Here is an 18,247-nt window from a genome sequence, read left to right as displayed (position 1 = left end):
GAGAAGAAAATCAATAGGCCTATGACGCAGCCATTCATGACGTCACGAGGTCGTTGAGTCAAGTCCCCGTTTTTGTGACTTTCGTTTCGGCGGACTTCGTGGGGACCTGTCACGCGGCGAGGAGAGGTTAAAGCGCCGGGAGTGATGGGCCGGAGTTCCCTTCACTCCCGCGGGAAGAAGGGAAACCTTGAGGAAGGTCTTGGGGCGCGTCGTGGAGGGACGGGGTCGCCGGCCTGCCTCGCTGTCTCGGAATGCTCTCCGTTGAAACTGGGGGAAGAAAGGGTTTATTTGTCGATTTTTTTTCTTTATATATTTATTTATTTTTCATTTTTCTTTTTTTCAGGATTTTATTTCTGTGGGACCCAGCAGCTAAAGGGTCTGTAATATACTTATATGTATATATATATATATATTTTAGGAACGCGTCAGACAAGGTAAGCTATCAACATCATCCGCTTTAATTAAGCTTCAACGGAAAGGCGACCACATCAAGCACTGCTTCCGTAGAGAGCGTTGTCGCCGAAGGGAACGCCGAGGGAAGAAACCTGAGCAGCAGGCTGAGCCGGAGCTTCCGTTGCACTGCCGGAGGACGCTGCCGCATGGACGTTGATGTACTCGGTGAACTTGCAGCCCGAGACCCGCCCGAATGCGCATACGTCCGTCCACCTTGGCGCCCGTCCGCGATGGCTCCCGCGCCCTTCCGCACCTTCTCTCCGCCCTCTTCTGCCTCCGGGAGCGTCCACAGCCCCGTGGCGGGGACGCAGCGGTGGCCCTCGGCGAGCGGGGGGGCGTTTCCAGCGGCCGGGCTGCGAAATGCGGGAGTGGACACGTGGTGGCCGGTTCTGGGGGCGCCTGCGTCGCGGTGTTCGGTTCCGTGTGCGAGTTCGGGCGACGACCACGTGGGGTTGGCAAACCGGCTCCCGCGCCGTCCTCATCCTCATCCAGCTGAAAATCTTAGCCGGCGTGGAAAAGTTGAACAGCTCGCAGTTCGCTGCATTTCGAAAGCGGAGGGTTCTCTCGTGTAGAAGTTCGTGCACGACGCTATCTTGTTGCCAGGTTACGTAATATGCTTGGCTGCTCTGCGGCTGTTCGTGATTGTAGGACCTACTACGCAGTTTCTCAATGAACCCGTTCTATGGCCTCGCGCCCATGCTTAGGCGGGGGAGACTGCAGTGTAGACTTGCATGCGCTCTCTTGCAATAATATTTTCCTTTCGAAGCAACGCAGGCTTCCTTGCGCCGGCTGGCGGGCCGCACGCACGAGAGGCGCTCCAGATGGCTCGCGTTACTCATCGTGCGAAGGGCGCTGCTGCAGCCCCAGCAGACGACCGCGGCAGGAGCGCTGCAACGCCCTACGGAGGAGTAGGCGTTGCTGGTATCGGAATGCGGCGGGAGGGCGGCGGGAGCGGGCTCGGAGGCGCGGCGCTTCAAGTGGTTCCGCGCGAAGGCGATCGGGTATAGATTTCAGTGCGGTTTACAATACGTGCTGTTGCCGCTCGTGCACGATCGCGCGTCGCCTGTCGCCATGGAAACTCCTTTTTAAAGTTCACAGAGTCCTAGACTTCACACCTGCCCCTGTGTAAGAGGTGCACGCAACACATTACGCATATGCAAATAGTCGTGCGCGCACACATTTACACACACGCGCGCGCATACACACATACACACACACACACACACACACACACACACACACACACACACACACACACACACACACACACACACACATATACATACATACGCAATCTTCCCCCCCCCCTCTCTCTCTCTCTCTCTCTCTCTCTCTCTCTCTCTCTCTCTCTCTCTCTCTCTCTCTCTCTCTCTCTCTCTCTCTCTCTTTTCTAAACACAGGGGGCGCGAGAGCATGAGGGAGGGAGGAGGCTGCACTCGGTTATCTGTGCCACTCTCCATGGCAACACGGGCTGGCCGGCGTACGAAGCTTTTTGATAACGATTCTGAATCACGTGTTCGTGTGCATGTGTAACAGAAGGCGGGTGTTGGAGTATACTGTGCTGCACGGGCGGCGGGGGAAAGGGTGAGGGCGGAGAGAGGCTGTGGGGGAAAGAGGAAGGGTAGGTGTGGGGAGAGGGTCAGGGCGGGGGAGGGCTGTGGGGAAAAGAGGGGGGCGGGGGAGGACGTGGGGTGGCACCTCCAACGCCGCGCCGACCTCTGGTATGCTTTAACGTGTTGAGCAGACGCGGGGCCTCTTGGTGAAACTTCGCAGAGGCGCCGTCACGATACAGGGGCCGGCAGGAGGTAGGCGAGAAAGGAGAAGAGAAAAGCGAAGCAAGGAAAGGAAGCAGACTCGTTAGCGAGCAGAGCGGGCCTTCCCGAGCCGAGGACCCAGAGCTGCGCCAGGCCCTGAAGCAAGCCCGGAATCACACTCCCCTCCAGGTGATGGCGGATGCACAGGCTTTCTCGCGAACACGTCCGTGATCAGGCGGCTCGGCCAGCATACCCAGCGCCGCCTCGCAGTCTCACGTTTCAATTGCATAACGCTACCTGTTTGTCCTTCTATCGAGCTCGCGAAGTGGCACAGTGGTAAGGAGGCTCTTTAAAGGCCGTCCGTCCGCGAGGCTGCAGTACGCCGTTTTTCTGGGCCAAGATTATCGACTGGGGGGGGGGGGGGGGGGGCGAAAGCTGCATAATGAGGCGAGCTGGGGGGGGGGGGGCGGGCGCAGGGGTTGGGAACCACTGCCGATCGCTTGTCCTGCCGATGTTTGTGGGGTTGGATTTTCTTGGATTCTTTAAAGTGCGAACTTTGCAAGGAGGTAATTTGGTTACCAGTCATTGAGGGCATTGTAGCTTTAGTTTGCATTTTATTAAGTAAAAAAAAATATGGTGAAGCATATGAAGTTCATAACTCTAAGGCATATGGACTCCAAATTTCACTACGGGACAGGATGTATCTACTCTGTATTACTGTATCCTTCTTTGACTCGCTTCATACATTTCAAAGAAAAAAATTGTTTCCTTTTTCTGGTAGTTTTGAAAGGTCATTCTCAAGGTCTCAGCACATTTAGAACATATTTTAAAATTGTAAGAGTGATGGTTTTGCTATTTTGTGACGAAATGCAAAAAAAAAGGGGGGGGGGCATGGGTTAGATTTCTCCATATACCTTGCCTCGTGTTATTCATTTCCTTGTACAGCGGAGTCTTAGACCGGTTTATGTCGTATTAGCTTTCGGTGTAGATCTCGGACGTCATTTAAATGTTCGAACTGCTTCGTCTCTGTCATTCAATGAACTCCTTTCTCAGAAGCTATGATGTGACCACGAGAACTTAGATGGTTTTCTCTCTTTCAGGATGGCGTGGAAGTCAAGGAGGAGCTGCCCAAGAAAGTCAGAGCGGAGGAGCTGCCGCCAGGGGGCCCTCTCCCCAGCAGCGTCGGCTACGACCCCATCGTGTGGTCGTACATGTGGCGACAGTATGCAGCTATGGCCCCTTCGTGGACCGCCACGCCCCTTGTTACGAGGGACGGCAAGGCATTACCGCCGCCCCCTCCTGCCTTCGTCAGGGACAGGTGAGGAAAGCAGGGGTGCAATGTTGCAAAAGTTTGTGTGTGCGAGAATGAGGGAGATACGGAGGGGAAGGGGAGGGAAGAGGGAGTGGGAGAGGGGAAGGGAGGTGTGTGAGTGAGTGAGTGAGTGAATGCCTATCAGTCTGTACATTATGGTACTAAATGCACGTGAGAGGGAGAACGATAAAAGGAGAGAAAGGGGGAGACAGAGAGGGGGAGGGGCAAAGCGGAGCTGGGAAGGCTTTACCGTGAAGTTATGATGTGTGAATGCTTTGGGTACGAAGGCCTCGCTCGCCGCCCAGGTATAGGCGAGGCAAGTCTGAAACAGGGAAGGTGAACGCACCGCGGTGGGCGCGAGGTGCTCGCACAAGGTCGCTCACAAGGGCAGCTAAATACGGCATTGAAGGAATGCCACGAAAAGTGTGGGATGTTGTGAAAGATACAAAGGCCGAGGCGGGACCAGAGAAGCCTCCCTCTGGTTACGGCGTCGCCCGTTCCGCCCGGAGGAGTCATGACAAGAGATGTTCCTTTACGCACATGCATTTTTCGTTCGCTAGTTGCCAAGCTTGTTTCAAACCGTAAAATAACACGTCATTTCCTTGGGATGATTACAAGGGCACTTTTTTCTAAAGAGCAGAGAAACTGGGGAAGATTTGCTTTTCTCCTTTATTTAAGTCGTGCGGAAGAACCGATATCTTAAAGTATTTTTAAGATCACTAGTTGAAATGAAGGTGTCTGTGCCATGATCAGATCGATTAGAAATTGACAAGCACGTTCGCAATATAGACTTGATGGTTGTTCTTGAGACATAGTACTAACAGGTTTTGTTTGTTTCCAGCGTTCCCGCCCCACTGCCAGCCTACTTGAGCCAGGGTCCCCCCGTGCTGGTCGACCCCGGCCGCGTGGTGCCTCTCTCAGACTCACAGAAGTTCGAGCGCCATTACCAGCCCAACGTTGCCCTCGCCCCGCCCAAGGTCAGGGACAAGGCAGCCCGGGTGTCGCTCAAGGATCTCTCAACAGCACACCTAAGCCAAGATGCACACGAAAAAATCGCCATATATATGGTGAGTTTGCATTGCATTTTCGCTTGTGTAGAATTGCCAGTCACTTTCGGTAGGCCTCGTTTTTTTTTATTGGTGGTTATCCAGTTTAGTAAAAACTTTGACGTGTTGAAAAGTCATATTTCATTTTCACTCAGAAGTAAAAAACTCATGACGATTGTTGCGCCATCGCGCACGGAATATACCCCGGCCTGCCATTGAACGCTCTTGCCTCTCCCACAGCAGGAGCAGCAGCAGCTAGAAAGAGGCGTCGAAGTGGAGTGCATAAAGCGCGAGTGTTCGCCGACGCCGATGTGTCTCCAGCGCTCCACGCCCAACGCCGCCGCCGTCGCCGCCGCCGTCACCCCGAGCGCGCCGCCGCCGCACCTCAGAGCCACCCCGACGCACCAGCCGCCGCAGTCCCCCAGGAAGGTGTGCAGCCCCGACACGAGCAGCCGACACCCCGAGCTGGAGCTGTCCACCACCGATTCCGACACAGACTCCGTCGGATCCGTCAGCAACCGAAGTGAGTTCCGTCGCCGCTTCGTTCGAGTTTGGCGCTAGAGAAACAGGCCTAGCTGGAGAAAAATAAGCTTGCATGAAGAGGCGACAAAACTCAAGTGTTTCGTTGAACATTTCAGGTGAAACGGTGGAGGAGGCGGAGGCACTGCTAAGGGGCTGGAGCGACCGAGCTGCAGCCAGCAAAGTGGCCCAGCTGGTGGCCGACCTGGCTGCCCGGCTGGCGGTCCAGGAGCGCCAAAATGCTGCCCTCAGACAACGTTTCGATGCGCAGACTCGTGACCACAATCACGCCGTGGCCAGCCTACGCAGTCAACTTCTGTCTATAAACGTTACTCGTGATACCAAGGTGAGAACTGAAAATAGTGATTAGGTGCGCTTGTTTCAAGAAACTAGTAAGTAAAGTCCATTGATCTCAGAAATAGACAGGTTTTGTTTTATATTTTAAAGCATTAGATTGTCATGTTTGAAACAAAATCTAATGACCTCCCTGTCTCCCGCTCCAGGAGGAAGATCAGCTCCGCCAGAAGGTTTGCGCGATGGAGGGCGAGCTGCGGGCCTTGCGTGCTGAGCTACGCCCACGCCCAACCCCATCTGTGATAGCGCCCACCTCCCCCGTCAAGACTGAGCCCTGCGACGTCACCGACACGTGTTAGGCCGCCGCCTGAGCACTGGCTCGTGCTGTCCCCAGTACCGCAGAGATGGTCGCAGTACAAATGTGGCGCTCATGTGCCGTCCAGGCTGCCTGTATGTTGCTGCTGCTGCTGCTGATGCTAGGCACCTGGGCCCAGGCTGCTGCTGCGGACTCGTAGTCACAACGTGCTTGTGGCTGCGGGTGGCCGCCCCCCCCTGCTCGGTGTGTGCCGCAGGTGCGTGCCAGCGGCGAGGTAGGGTGGGGTCCGCGCCATGATCTCAGCCCGTACTCACCGCACGGGTCTCACTTGGTGCTACGCCACAGCCGTGTGTCGGGTGGTGCCACCGGCCGTACATGGTGCTCATGTGGGGCCGCTGCCCCTCTGGTGTTCAGAGGCTGTGTGGCGCCGCCCCGGCACCAGGACGCTCTGGGGGCCCTGTGGGGTGTCACTGCCCTCCAGGGTCCAGAAAAGCAAGTACAAACGCATAAGTTAAAGATTCTGCTTGTTGGGATGGTTAAATATAAAAAAAGAATAATTATTTAATTGGTTTACTTTGTGGTAAGCCAACTGCCTGGTGAGTAGTGGGTGGAAGTGTCGTAGACCAGGCTGGTGTAATTCCAGCTCTGGTTCACTCCAGCCCTGCTGCTGCCAACTTTATAACCACGCACGCCCGCACCACCCCAGTGATGACCGTACCCGCGTCAGCTATGCAGTGCTGAATCGAGTCAGATGTGCTTGAAGCATCTCACGTTGGTGGAGCGCCTGCTGAGCGCCGTGACCAGAGACCCACAAAACTTTGGCGCAGAGGCGCTTAAAAAAATTGTTGCCACTTAAGAGATTTATAGTTGTACCAGTGAGGGCCTTCGGTCACGGCGTTCTTTTCGGCCGCTTATTTGTGTTCATCTATGTAACTAGTTAATTATTGATATGTGTAATGATGAAATCATTCACTATTATGTTATTTATAATTCTCTACTATGCTAGTACACGTGCAGCAGTGCGTGCGTGGGTGGAGGTGTCAGCATCTCCCACCCACCCACCCCCTCTCCCACCACACCACCCTGGCCTGGCGGTCCGTGCCAAGTTCATATTGCCCCCCTAACTTACCCGTCATTTGTTTGTAATAAGTACATAAGGTTATTTAGGTGATTCGTCAAGCAAAGCTTGGTCTAGGATTTATTATTTTTGGTAGAACTGTCCCCCATGTTAGCCATGACGGATGTACCGCACCTGTCATGGACCCTTATGTTGTAGCTGCCAGTGTAGGCTGCCCACCGGCCACCCACCGTGACCACCACCTTCCCTGGTGTCAGAGTTGTGGGTGACTGGTGAGCAGAGTGTGAGGTGAGTCAGCCACAGTACAGTGCGTGGGAAGGTTGTGATGCAGCGGACATGTAATGTCCGCGGCATATGATGACCGTTTGGCTGAGCCCTGCGTCACACCTTCCCATCGCCAAGCATCACCACCACCATCATCGCCAGGCAGAATCACCACCACACAGCCAGGCGGATACACTGCGGCACACTCCCGCTGAGACACACTCCAGTCAGTTCCGCAGATGTGACATTCTTCAAAAACTGAATTTGTTTGTTATACTCAATGGGTGGCACTCTAAGTAAAATTGTGTCAAATACAGTGTTCTTCATTTACCTCAGTTAGAACAAAAAACAGGGTAAAATCAATCAACTTGATGCACAATTATTTTATTAGTAAATATTGCTTTACATAGGAAACATCTGTACCTCAAAACTATTTTTATTACATTTATCAAAATACTGTACTGACATTTGTCTGGGAATGAGTCCTAAAGATGAAGGTGTATAACATATCTGATAACAATTACACAAATTTAAGTAACAGTAATGCCAATTAAAAAAAAATGCATACCATGAACGTTCTTTCGTTAAGCCTACTGCAATCACACAAAATATGAAAAAAGTTTATGCTGAACACCTGATTATGCCCTCAATGGAAGAATTGCTTGGAGACCATTAGAATGCAGTTACAAGGTACAAAGGAAAATGAAGGAGGGCATAAATATAGAGTTCGCCGTGTGACGCAAACTCCTATTGTGGACAATATTATAAGTGAAATTAAGATAATGCTACGGAAAATAAAGGAGAACCCACTCAAATACTAAAGTATTTATGCATACATCTTTTAAGCACCAATGTTTCACTTTGTGTGTGTATGTGTGCGCGTGCGTCAATGTAAGAGTAAATATAAGAGCAGGTGAGTAAATGTGTGTAAGTATGAGTATGTAAGTGCAACTGGGAGTGAGTGTGAGTGTGTGTAAGTCTGTATGTCCGCGTGAAAAGGAATGTGGGAGTGAGGGTGTGAGTGCAAGTGTGTGATATCCATTCGTTCAGTGTCCACAAACAAGAAATTTGGTCTCAAGGTTTTACCCTGCATTAATATTAGTTCATGAAAACCTCCTTTCTCCATAGCCTATTAACATTAGTTCAATAAGATCCTATGAATATATATTTTTTTATACTCAAGAATACTCTAGCCTAAACTACGTGGTTTAAATCTAACTAAACGAAGAATCGTACTTAACAAAAGAACTGAGAAAATGTGAACGAGTGCCCCTCGTGGGGCACATACACCAACCCCTAAATGTGCAGTTACCAAGTGGATAAATAACAGAATAACCAATATTACCTTCACAGACAATTTGGCAGTTATATGGTCATCGAAAAATATTATACCTAAAATTAGAGGATAACATGTTTGGAGGAGAATTAACAATTATTACAACAGGTTCTGTGAGATGAGAGCCTACACAGTAAACCTTGTTCGGGGCTGATTCACATAAATATCGAACGTGATATGCAACATACATAGCTGCCAGAACACGATATAAAGTTGGATAAATAGGCGGTTAAAAAAAAATACATGATTACAAAATCAACAGATACTAAATAAAATGGAATGTACGGCATTTTCCCTGCACGACTTCGTTACAAACCTAATGGACCACTTTCTCCCTGATTAGAAGTAAAGGTTTCACTATAGATACAAATTTCCGCATAATTATACCGGTAAACAAATCACAAACAAATTACTAATGCACTATCAGTAAGACCTCTAAAAGAGCAAATTTGACAAGATCTAAAACCTGTCACTTAAAATCAACAAAATAGTAACAGTTCTAGCCGGAGCATAAAATTGTAAGTACTATTGAAAACGATCTTCCCGGCTCTTCCACGCACCCCGAATACATAGGGGTTGAATTACATTCAGAGAAGCAAAGTGGTCCTAAGTACCTGGAAATGGGAAAGGGATAAGAAACTTCACAGAAGCTTCTGTTGCTTAAAAAACGGACACTGGTACTGGTAAAACAGAGGAGGAATATAAACAGATTAAACTGTGTATTTACAAACTGAAATAACAAAATACTGCCCCAAACTTGGATTAGTAACACCCAACATGTCTGCAATGAAGCTCGTGTGCTCGCATACAACATACTCGCGTCCAATACACACAAGGCATATATATCTAGAGCACAGAATCTTCACCAGCCACCAGAAAACAAACACTATTGTAAGTGATGAAGGCCCAATGATTTGATTCACTAAAGTCTATCGACTAAGAACACTTTTCCGTTTCACAAGTACATTCTAAAATATCTGATTATGATGTATCACATGAGCAGTGCGGTTCATACACTCTATATAAAAGAATATAATCGATGCATTCTGTGTGGAATTTCTCTTGAAATCGCTGAATACTAACCAACAGAAGGCCTAATAGAACAAGAATCAACGTGCTTCCTTGTAAAAAGCCATTTTTATAATACAACTTGAGACACAACGTAGGGTGTAAAATGACATGTAAATCAGTAAAAGGAAAGAAATGACCCTGAGGACTCCAACGCTAACGAACGAGTAGGATGACGCCCGGTGCATGGGGCTCGGGGGAGGCCATGCACTCGCCGCTCTCGGACTGAGCCGGAAGCGAAATTTCCGCCAGACACAAATAGACCTCCTGCGTGAGCTCCAAGATACGCAAAAAAGACAGACAGCGCTCGAAACAGTTCCAAAGACGGTGACAGGTTCTTGAAACGTTTGAAACAACCCTGTGAGTCAGATTTCATAACCCAGTAGCATGGACCCTTAGAAAAAAGCACCCTTGTATGAAACCGGTCTGCCTCGCCACTTTAGCCGAGTCACTCACACACCATCACATACAGGCAGTCTCGCAGCAGGAGTCGCCCCTTGGCAACACTGGCTGCGAGGGACGACGCCATGCGAAGCCCAAAAGTCTCCCAAATTCTTCCTTCCCCAAAAAGTGTGTTCCTGCCCCGCTAACCGAAACCTTCACAACCATGATAGCAAAATCTACTTCCGCGAATATTAACGGGATCAGCTTCCACAACCATGAAATGAAAAAAAGAAAGAAAAGAAAAGCTGCCTGTTACAATCGTTTCTTTCCCCACCCCGAACCATGCGCCCCAGAGAGTGCGCGCCAGTTAGTGGTTCCCGCGTACGAGCGAGAGACGAGGGAACGAGCAAGCAAGCAAAGGGGGTCGGATCAGGGTAGAGCTAGTTGGGGGGGGGGGGTAGGGAAGGGACTTGCAAGGAGGGGTACGGGGGGGGCGAGCGGAGCCTCCAACCGCTTGTTGCCTCATCAGGGCAGCGCACACTGGAACCTGCCATCCCAACGCCCCCCCCCCTGCCCTCCCGTCTCTGCCCGTACCACACGCCACGCGCACCCACACCCGTGCGCCACTGCCTCCCCCGCCCACGGGCCAGGCGGCGCACTGCTGCCTCGGAACACTGCGAAGCACTGCGCTCGCTGCTGACACCGGGTATGCGCTCTGAGCCCGAGTGTACTTAATTAATGTTTTGTCTGTGGACGTGTGTGCGTGAATGCATACATACCTACTTGCATACGTATATACCTACACACACACACACATACATACATACATACATACATACATACATACATACATACATACATACATACACACACACACACACACACACACACACACACACACACACACACACACACACACACACACACACACACACACACACACACACACACAAGGTTTCATATGTTTTTATCTACCAATACTAGAGCGCGGGCTTCGCTTCCGTCTCCTCGCTCCCCGAGGCATGAATCCACGCCGGGCCGGCCTCGTGCTGCGCCGTGCATTCACGCGCGTTGCAGAGGAGCAGGGCTTGAGTGGCCGACCGTCGCCTCGATCCCGGCCACGTGGGAAGGAAAAAGGCGGACGGGCGGAAAGAAGACGGGGTGAGCGCGATTACAAAAAAGGGAGATAAGAAAAGAAAAGAATAAAAAAAAGAGAAAAGAAAAAAAGGACGGGAGCGAGGTGGCAGGGGCGGGGAGGGCGAGAAGGCAAGCGAGGGAGTGCGGATGAAGCAGGTGACAGGCGGGAGGCAGGAGAGCAGGAGAGGAGAGAGAGGGAGAGAATGCAGGCGTCCCCGAGGCCGGTCCTGCATGCGTGCGCGTCAATCCTACGCCTCGCTTCCTTCGCCTTTATAAGCCGATCCTCACATTAATTTTTTTTTTCTCTTCATGAACCTTAAAACTGCAAAACAAATAAACTGCACGAGAAAAATGCGTGCCATCACTCTCCCGGGCGGATCCGCGGGCCCGGCAGCGTCCGAGGCGTCATGACATCCTTCGGGCCGGACGGCGGGCTCGGGTTACCTCGCTAGGTCCCGAGGGCGGTCCGCGGGGCCTCCGACAAGCATGTGCGCTAACTTACGCTAACGAATTGCACTCCCGAGCGCTCGCACGCCCGAAACCATGGGGACGCCCACGAAGGGAAGGCTGCTCGAGGATGGCTGCGGCGGCGGCTGAAGATCGCGTATATGCATACATGTGAATATATACACATTCATATGCAGGCGCGCACATACACGCACACAAGTGAGAGGAAGGAGGGAGGAAAGGGGGGAAGGAGGGAGGAAAGGGGGGAAGGAGGGAGGAAAGGGGGGAAGGGGGGAAGAGAGGTAAGGGGAAGGGGAGGGTAACGGAGGGAAGGGGTGGAAGGAGAGAGGGGGGGCGGAGGGAAGGAAGCCACGGAGTGTATGCAAGGTGTGATTATCGAGGCGAAGTAACTCGACCGCAATCTCCTCCGATGGGATAATCAGATCTGCTTCTCGCAGTCGACACGACAACACCGGCCATGAAACCGTGCCCTTCCTCACGCCGCCGCGCATCCGTGGACGCTCGAGGGGCCCGGGACACGGCGCCGCGGCCTTGGCTGCATTATAACGAGATTGGACGCCGGGCCAAGAACCTATGGGGGCAAGAGCATGCGGTATGCAGATCTGAGACCCGCAGGGAGGCGCCCGGATCGCCTCACACACGGGGCTTCGCTTATCACGGGAGACAAGCGCCTTACGCACACATTTCCCGCAGTCCCCGTGGGCGCTGTCTTCGCGACGGGAAGGGGAGGGCTACGGATGGGGGGGGGGGGGCAAGAGCATAAGCGGGGAGAGGAGAAAGGCCAGAGGAGAAGGTAGCGAGAGCAGATGGTGAAACCTTAGAGCATGGTATGGTTCAAGCCGGGGGGGGGGGGGGTAAAGGGGAAGGGCAGGGGGAGGAGAGGGGCGCCTAAGCCATTCAATTTGACAAGCGCCCCAGAGGGCGCCTCGTGCTTCCTTGCTGTTACAATCCCCGGTGGCGGCGGGGAACGAGTGGGCGGCGAGTACACTACCTGAAAGCACTCCGTTGCTGCCCCAGGGCGGCGGGAGACCCCGTGACCCCGCGCTGCCGAGGCCGAGCGGACCAGCGCCTTCGGTCCCCGTCTGCGTGCTCACACGCCCCTGCGGGCCGCCCCTACCCTTCCCCCTTTCCTTTGTCTCTTCCCCGACCCTTGGGCATCCACACCTTGTACTCTGGACGCGCCAGCCGACGCCCGACCGAGCGCTGGCGTCGCATCAGGCGGGCTGGAGGGCGGGCGGCGTCGGTTCTCACGGCGACTCCAACTGAGCACCTCACCCACGCCCGCGCTGGCGCTCACCCTTGGATTCGCGGAGGCACAGCTGCTCCCCATACAAGTCAAGACTTGCATGACTTGGCACATGTTACGTCAGTTTCGAAAACCTATTCAGTATGTACACAGCATGGGCGGCGAGCACTAGCTGCACGTGAAAGGATTTGCTGCCGCCGGCCCCGCCCGCGCGCAGCTGCCTCCACAACGAAGCTGCACTGCAAGTAGCTGCGCAGTCGCCACACAAAGGCTGAAGGGCCTCCGCCGCAGCTGAAGAGGCCACTTTAGTTTTATTCACAGAAATATTACATCAACGGAGCTGATCATCCTGGTTCTGAAGGACGTGAGGTAGCTGATCGCTTCAAGGTGCTTCTCCGTCGGCGAGGCAGGCAGCCGCGCCAGGTCCCGGCGGCTGCCCGCGAGCGAGCGAGGGGCAGCTGACCCCCCGCCGGAGGAGGACTTCGCCGAGAAGGGAGGAAGGAAGCCTGCCGCGGCCTCAAGGCACTGAGCGACGAGGCCCCTCGCCCCTCCCCGTGTCGTGAAGCCCGGCGTCGCCTCCGCCGCCCTGGACGGGGCGTGGGGTTGAGCGCGGGAAGGGGGTCCTGGAGCTGCCCTGAGCCTCCTACACGCAGTCCTCCATGCTCATCAGCAGCGGGTTCACGTACTCGAAGCCCTCGAACTCGCTCTGGTCGATGTTCTCGATGGCGCGCCTGCGGGAGGAACCGTGCGGCCGGTTAGCGCGGAAACTCGTGTGTGCGTGCGTGCGTGCGTGTGTGTGTGTGCGTGCGTGTGTGTGTGTGTGTGTTTATGTGTGTGTGTGTTTATATGTGTGTGTGTTTATGTGTGTGTGTTTATTGTGTGTGTGTTTATGTGGGTGTGTGTATGTGTGTGTGTTATGTGTGTGTTGTTGTGTGTGTGTTTTGTGTTTGTTGTGTGTGTGTTGTGTGTTGTGTGTGTGTGTGTGTTTGTGTGTGTGTGTGTGTGTGTGTGTGTGTGTGTGTGTGTGTGTGTGGGTGTGGTGTGTATGTTTGTGTGTTTATGTGTGTGTGTGGTGTGTGTGTTTGTGTGTGTGTGTTTGTGTGTGTGTTTGTGTGTGTGTGTTTGTGTGGGTTTGTATGTATTTATTTGAGTGTGTGTTTATGTGAGTGTGTGTTTATGTGAGTGTGTGTTTATGTGAGTGTGTGTTTATGTGAGTGTGTGTCTATGTGAGTGTGTGTCTATGTGAGTGTGTTCGTGTTTATGTGTGTGCATTTATGCGAGTGTCTCTGTGCGTGTTTCTGTGTGCGAGTGTTTATGTATGTATGTATGTATGTATGTATGTGTGTGTTTTGTTGTGTGTGTGGTGTGTGTGTGTGTGGTGTGTGTGTGTGTTTGTGTGTGTGTTTGTGTGTGTTTTATGTGTTTGTGTGTATGTGTGTTATGTGTTTGTGTGTGTTTTTGTGTGTTGTGTTTGTTTGTGTTGGTTTTTGTGTGTGTTTTTGTGTGGTGTGGTGTGTTGTGTGTGTTTGTGTGTGTGCGTGTTGTGTGTGTGCGTGTTTGTGTGTGTGCGTGTTGTGTGTGTGTGTGTGTGTGTTGTGTGTGTGCGTGTTGTGTGTGTGGTGTTGTGTGTGTGTGTGTGTGTGTGTGTGTGATATAGAGTGTGTGTGTTTGTGAGTGTGTGTGTGTTTTGAATGTGTGTGTATTGAGGTGTGTTTATGTGAGTGTGTGGTGGTTGTGTGTGAGTGTGGAGTGTTATTTGGTGGTGGTGTGTGTAGTGGGTGTGTGTGTGTATTGTGTGTGTGTGTGTTTGTGTGGTGTGTGTGGTGTGTGTTGTGTGTGTGGTGTGTGTGTGTGTGTGTGTGTGTGTGTGTGTGTGTGTGTGTGTGTGTGTGTGTGTGTGTGAGCGAGTGAGTGAGTTTGTGTGAGTGTGAGGGTTTGTAGGTGTGTATGTTTGTCTTCCAAGATTTCCAATATAAATAACATTGTATCTTGTATCTTTTAAAACTTTTTAGAAACACAAGGAAGGGAAATGAGCGATGAGATTTACAGCAATGATTTACCGATTTCTTGCCCCAAACATATAGGGAAGAAAAGGAAACTTAAACGTCAAAATTAATACTTAGATGCTGTATGAAGGTCACACAGGAGCATTATTATTTCTCTCTTCCCCCATGCAAAAACCCCCAAGCCTTTTAAAGTGCAACATCCACTCACATCAACAAAGAAAATAGCTTTACTACTTACCTCTTGCTGAGTGAGTCAATATTCTTGCTTATATTTTAAATTAAATCTGGACTATCATAACTTATCAAAAACCTAATTCTTGACTGTTAGAAATAACCCAAACCTGATTAATGACAACTATAATTCATTAAAACTTAATTCTTGTTCTTTCAAATTTATCCTCACCTCCGACAACAAATACCAAGTGCTCAATAAAACGTCTCGTAACTCCGGAAAATGTTGAAGCTTCTTTGAGATGCGACAATGTCTTTGCCTCTGAACTTTGAATTGAATTTGATGTGGTCTTCCCTATCAAACCCAAAAATTCTTTATGCTAAAGCCTGGAACTTTACTGTCCACTGTCCTTTTGTTATGAAAATTTAGTTTCCCAGCTGGATCCACAAAGCTCTCTCACACCAATCAATTCATAGGCCTACATGATTCACCCGATTTCCCCTTTCCTCAAACTTTTGGGTCTTTGCTTGTCAATACTATTGTCATTATTAACATTTGGACTATTATGTTATTAGCAATAAAAAAAAAAAAAGGAATATTTCCAAAACTCAAGGAAAAGGGTAAAGAGGTGAGACAGGTAGACCTCGTAACTGACTTCTTTGTGACTAAGCACTAACAGAGCCATCTATATGTAAACACAATCAATAAACTACAATCACAGTGAAAATAGCAGCAACGGGTTAAATCACAATCTGAGCTTTCTTCTTCTCAGTACTGGTGTCTGTGTCCCGTAAACATGCCGAATTCCTCTCTCACTACCAGCCACTGGAATGGAACTACCACAATACTTACGCGTCATCTGGTGTTAGCTGGATAGGCTCATCTGTGAACTCTGGCGGGAAGTTAGCCAAGTCACGGTCTGAGTCTAGCCTGGGGCGATAGGGCGGGGGTACCTGCCGCTGCTCCAACTGCAAAGCAATAACGCAGACATACACAGCCACTACCTCTTACACAAATGCACACATACAGAGAAGAGAAATAAAACAGTGCAGAGGACCATTTGTGATATTCTAGGGATACTACAGCTTTAGAGCACTGCAATAACAACCAACTAAATACTGTGGCTATGCCTAAAGTATCCCATGAATTCAAAGTGGGGGACATACACGTGCCACTCACAAAGCCAAAGCACAGTTCTATGTCCTGCACTCTTCCACCATCCTGCATAGCAACACACCTCTGATGTTCTGACAAGAACATATTAGTCAGGGCTACATCTAAAGTTAAACAAGTCTGCGTAACCTTCTGTAATAAAGCGAGATATTCAAAAAGCACATTAAGTATTTATGAAATAACTGTTGGCACCACCAAACCGTTACACAGCCAGCTTCAGTATAAAAAAAACAGGGGGAGTCTAACTGAAATACAAAGAATGTTTTAAAAAGTTCATCCATGCCTCCACAACCAAGTCTCAGCACTGGAAACCATCTGCATCATGGCAAGAGGTGAAAACACACAAGGCTTCACAAGAAGTGCATCTGTACACAGGTTTCAAGTACAGACTAGGTTCTGGGAGCAAATTTAACTACCTCATATGAAGCTGGGAAACTAAAAGGGAGCATTGTAGGAAGTGAGGGAGGAAAAAGTATGGAATGGACTGAAGGAGGGAGAGAAGAAGAGGGAGATGAATGGGGAGGACAGGAGAGAAGGAAAAAGAAAGAGAAAGAAAGGAGAGTGGGGGAGCAGGAGGGATGAGGGAAGAAAAGTAAGTGACAGAAGGATAATGAGATAATCTATATAGCTTTACTTTTTCATTTTAGATATGCTTTCCTTCCAAATAGACAATTCACTGCTATTTAGCTCCATGTTTCATTGTGCATTACTGACTTCTACAATATTCATACTACTCTTTACAAAAACAACTTTAAATATAACTTTAAATATTAAATATTACGTTGAACACGTCTCGTTTAGCAAGACATTACAAATGAAACTCTTTTCTGTGTCTATTATTTAAACCATATAAAAATATAGTAAAATCTTTGATCTGGTATATGGCTGAAAGCTGGTTAAATCTAATAACAGAATAATGATTCACTTCATGATCAAACAAATTTACAGAGACAATGCAGTGTACAATTTCAGCTACATTTAACTAGCAACAGCACAGAGGCTGGACAAACATGCCATTCTCTGATGAGAATTTTGTAATATCTAAGTACCACAAAAGAGAGAGGGGGGAAGGGGGTATCAAAAGTGAGAGAGAGAGAGAGAAATAGAGAGAGAGAGAAATAAGAGAAATAGAGAGAGAGAGAGAGAGAGAGAGAGAGAGAAAAGAGAGAGAGAAGAGAGAAGAGAAATAGAGAGAGAGAGAAATAGAGAGAGAGAGAAATAGAGAAATAGAGAGAGAGAAAGAGAAATGAGAGAGAGAGAGAGAGAGAGAGAGAGAGAGAGAGAGAGAGAGAGAGAGAGAGAGAGAGGAGAGTGGAGAGTGGAGAGAGGAGAGTGGAGAGAGGAGAGAGAGGAGATGGAGGAGGGTGTAGGTGATGTGAGTGTGTAGTGTATGTGTAGTGTGTGGGTGGGTGTGTGTGTGTGTGTGTGTGTGTGTGTGTGTGTGTTTTGTGTGTGTGTGTGTGTGTGTGTGTGTGTTGTGTATGTGTGTGTGTTGTGTTGTGTGTGTGTGTGTGTGTGTGTGTGTGTGTGTGTGTGTGTGTGTGTGTGTGTGTGTGTGTGTGTGTGTGTGTGTGTGTGTGTGTGTGTGTGTGTGTACAGGAAGTATACAAAAATGATAATATACACAGAGAAAAGGAAGACAAAGACGTGAGACAAAGAGAAAGGCCAAAACAGATGTGCTCTAAGAAAAAAAAGACAGGAAGGGGGGACAGCCCTCTGTTCTAGTGAGAGCAGCAGTACCACCTCTCAGGCTCAGGCACAGACACTAAGTACACAAATCTCCCATACTGCAGCAGAGATCTCAGAAGCACGGCAGGCTATCGTACCTACTGTACCCTCTTGGCCCCTTCTGGACAAGCAGGTTAGCACAACCAATCTGCAAAGCCTTCAACTGCTGTTAGCTGTTTTGGAGGAGGACTAGTTGACTGGGTTATTAGGTTATGGGACACTCGCATTACCACCCAGCATCACCAGAGGAGAGTTATCCCATAACCTCAACCTGGAGACTTTGCATCAGACACCACAAAACACATCCACCACACCCACCACACTTTGGGGAGGGGGAGGCCTTTCCCGGGAATAAAACTTATCACAAGGTGTTGGTCAGGGGAAAGGTGAAACAGGATCACATGCATCACTGCTTGACTTACGGCTCGTCTGGAGTAAACTGAACAGGCTCTGCGGTAAACTGAGGATCAAAGTTTTCAAGGTCTCGTTCTCC

The 18,247-nt window shown here is 50.1% G+C and overlaps 2 protein-coding genes across 3 annotated transcripts in view; one reads left to right on the top strand and one right to left on the bottom strand.

Annotated features, from left to right (window-relative positions):
• The first annotated feature begins 1,274 nt into the window (after positions 1–1,274).
• On the top strand, positions 1,275–7,350 carry LOC119589803. Its single transcript, XM_037938369.1, has 6 exons — positions 1,275–1,454; positions 3,308–3,525; positions 4,361–4,586; positions 4,806–5,088; positions 5,204–5,430; positions 5,588–7,350. The coding sequence occupies exons 1-6, from the start codon at positions 1,275–1,277 to the stop codon at positions 5,735–5,737; spliced, it is 1,284 nt and encodes a 427-aa protein (XP_037794297.1). The 3' UTR covers positions 5,738–7,350.
• Positions 7,351–11,683: 4,333 nt separating this feature from the next.
• LOC119589841 overlaps positions 11,684–18,247 on the bottom strand; it is a 24,571-nt gene continuing 18,007 nt past the window's right edge. For both annotated transcript variants that reach the window (XM_037938432.1, XM_037938431.1), the window contains 2 exons: positions 15,706–15,821; positions 11,684–13,406 (listed from right to left, as the gene is read on the bottom strand). In XM_037938432.1, coding sequence (XP_037794360.1) covers positions 13,319–13,406; positions 15,706–15,821 — 204 coding nt within the window. In that variant the 3' untranslated portion in view covers positions 11,684–13,318. The remainder of the gene's footprint in view (positions 13,407–15,705; positions 15,822–18,247) is intronic.

This window comes from Penaeus monodon, chromosome 26 (genome assembly GCF_015228065.2).
Source record: "Penaeus monodon isolate SGIC_2016 chromosome 26, NSTDA_Pmon_1, whole genome shotgun sequence".
Taxonomy (NCBI): Eukaryota; Metazoa; Arthropoda; class Malacostraca; order Decapoda; family Penaeidae; genus Penaeus; species Penaeus monodon.
Note: the sequence above shows the minus strand (reverse complement) of the source record. Positions and strands in the feature narration are given on the sequence as shown.

Excerpts from the sequence above, each read along its gene's own strand:
- LOC119589803 (XM_037938369.1), top strand. The coding sequence starts at position 1,275 with ATGGCTCGCGTTACTCATCGTGCGAAGGGCGCTGCTGCAGCCCCAGCA. Across the intron at positions 3,526-4,360 it reads CCTGCCTTCGTCAGGGACAG|CGTTCCCGCCCCACTGCCAG; the intron begins GTGAGGAAAGCA and ends GTTTGTTTCCAG. Across the intron at positions 4,587-4,805 it reads AAAAAATCGCCATATATATG|CAGGAGCAGCAGCAGCTAGA; the intron begins GTGAGTTTGCAT and ends CCTCTCCCACAG.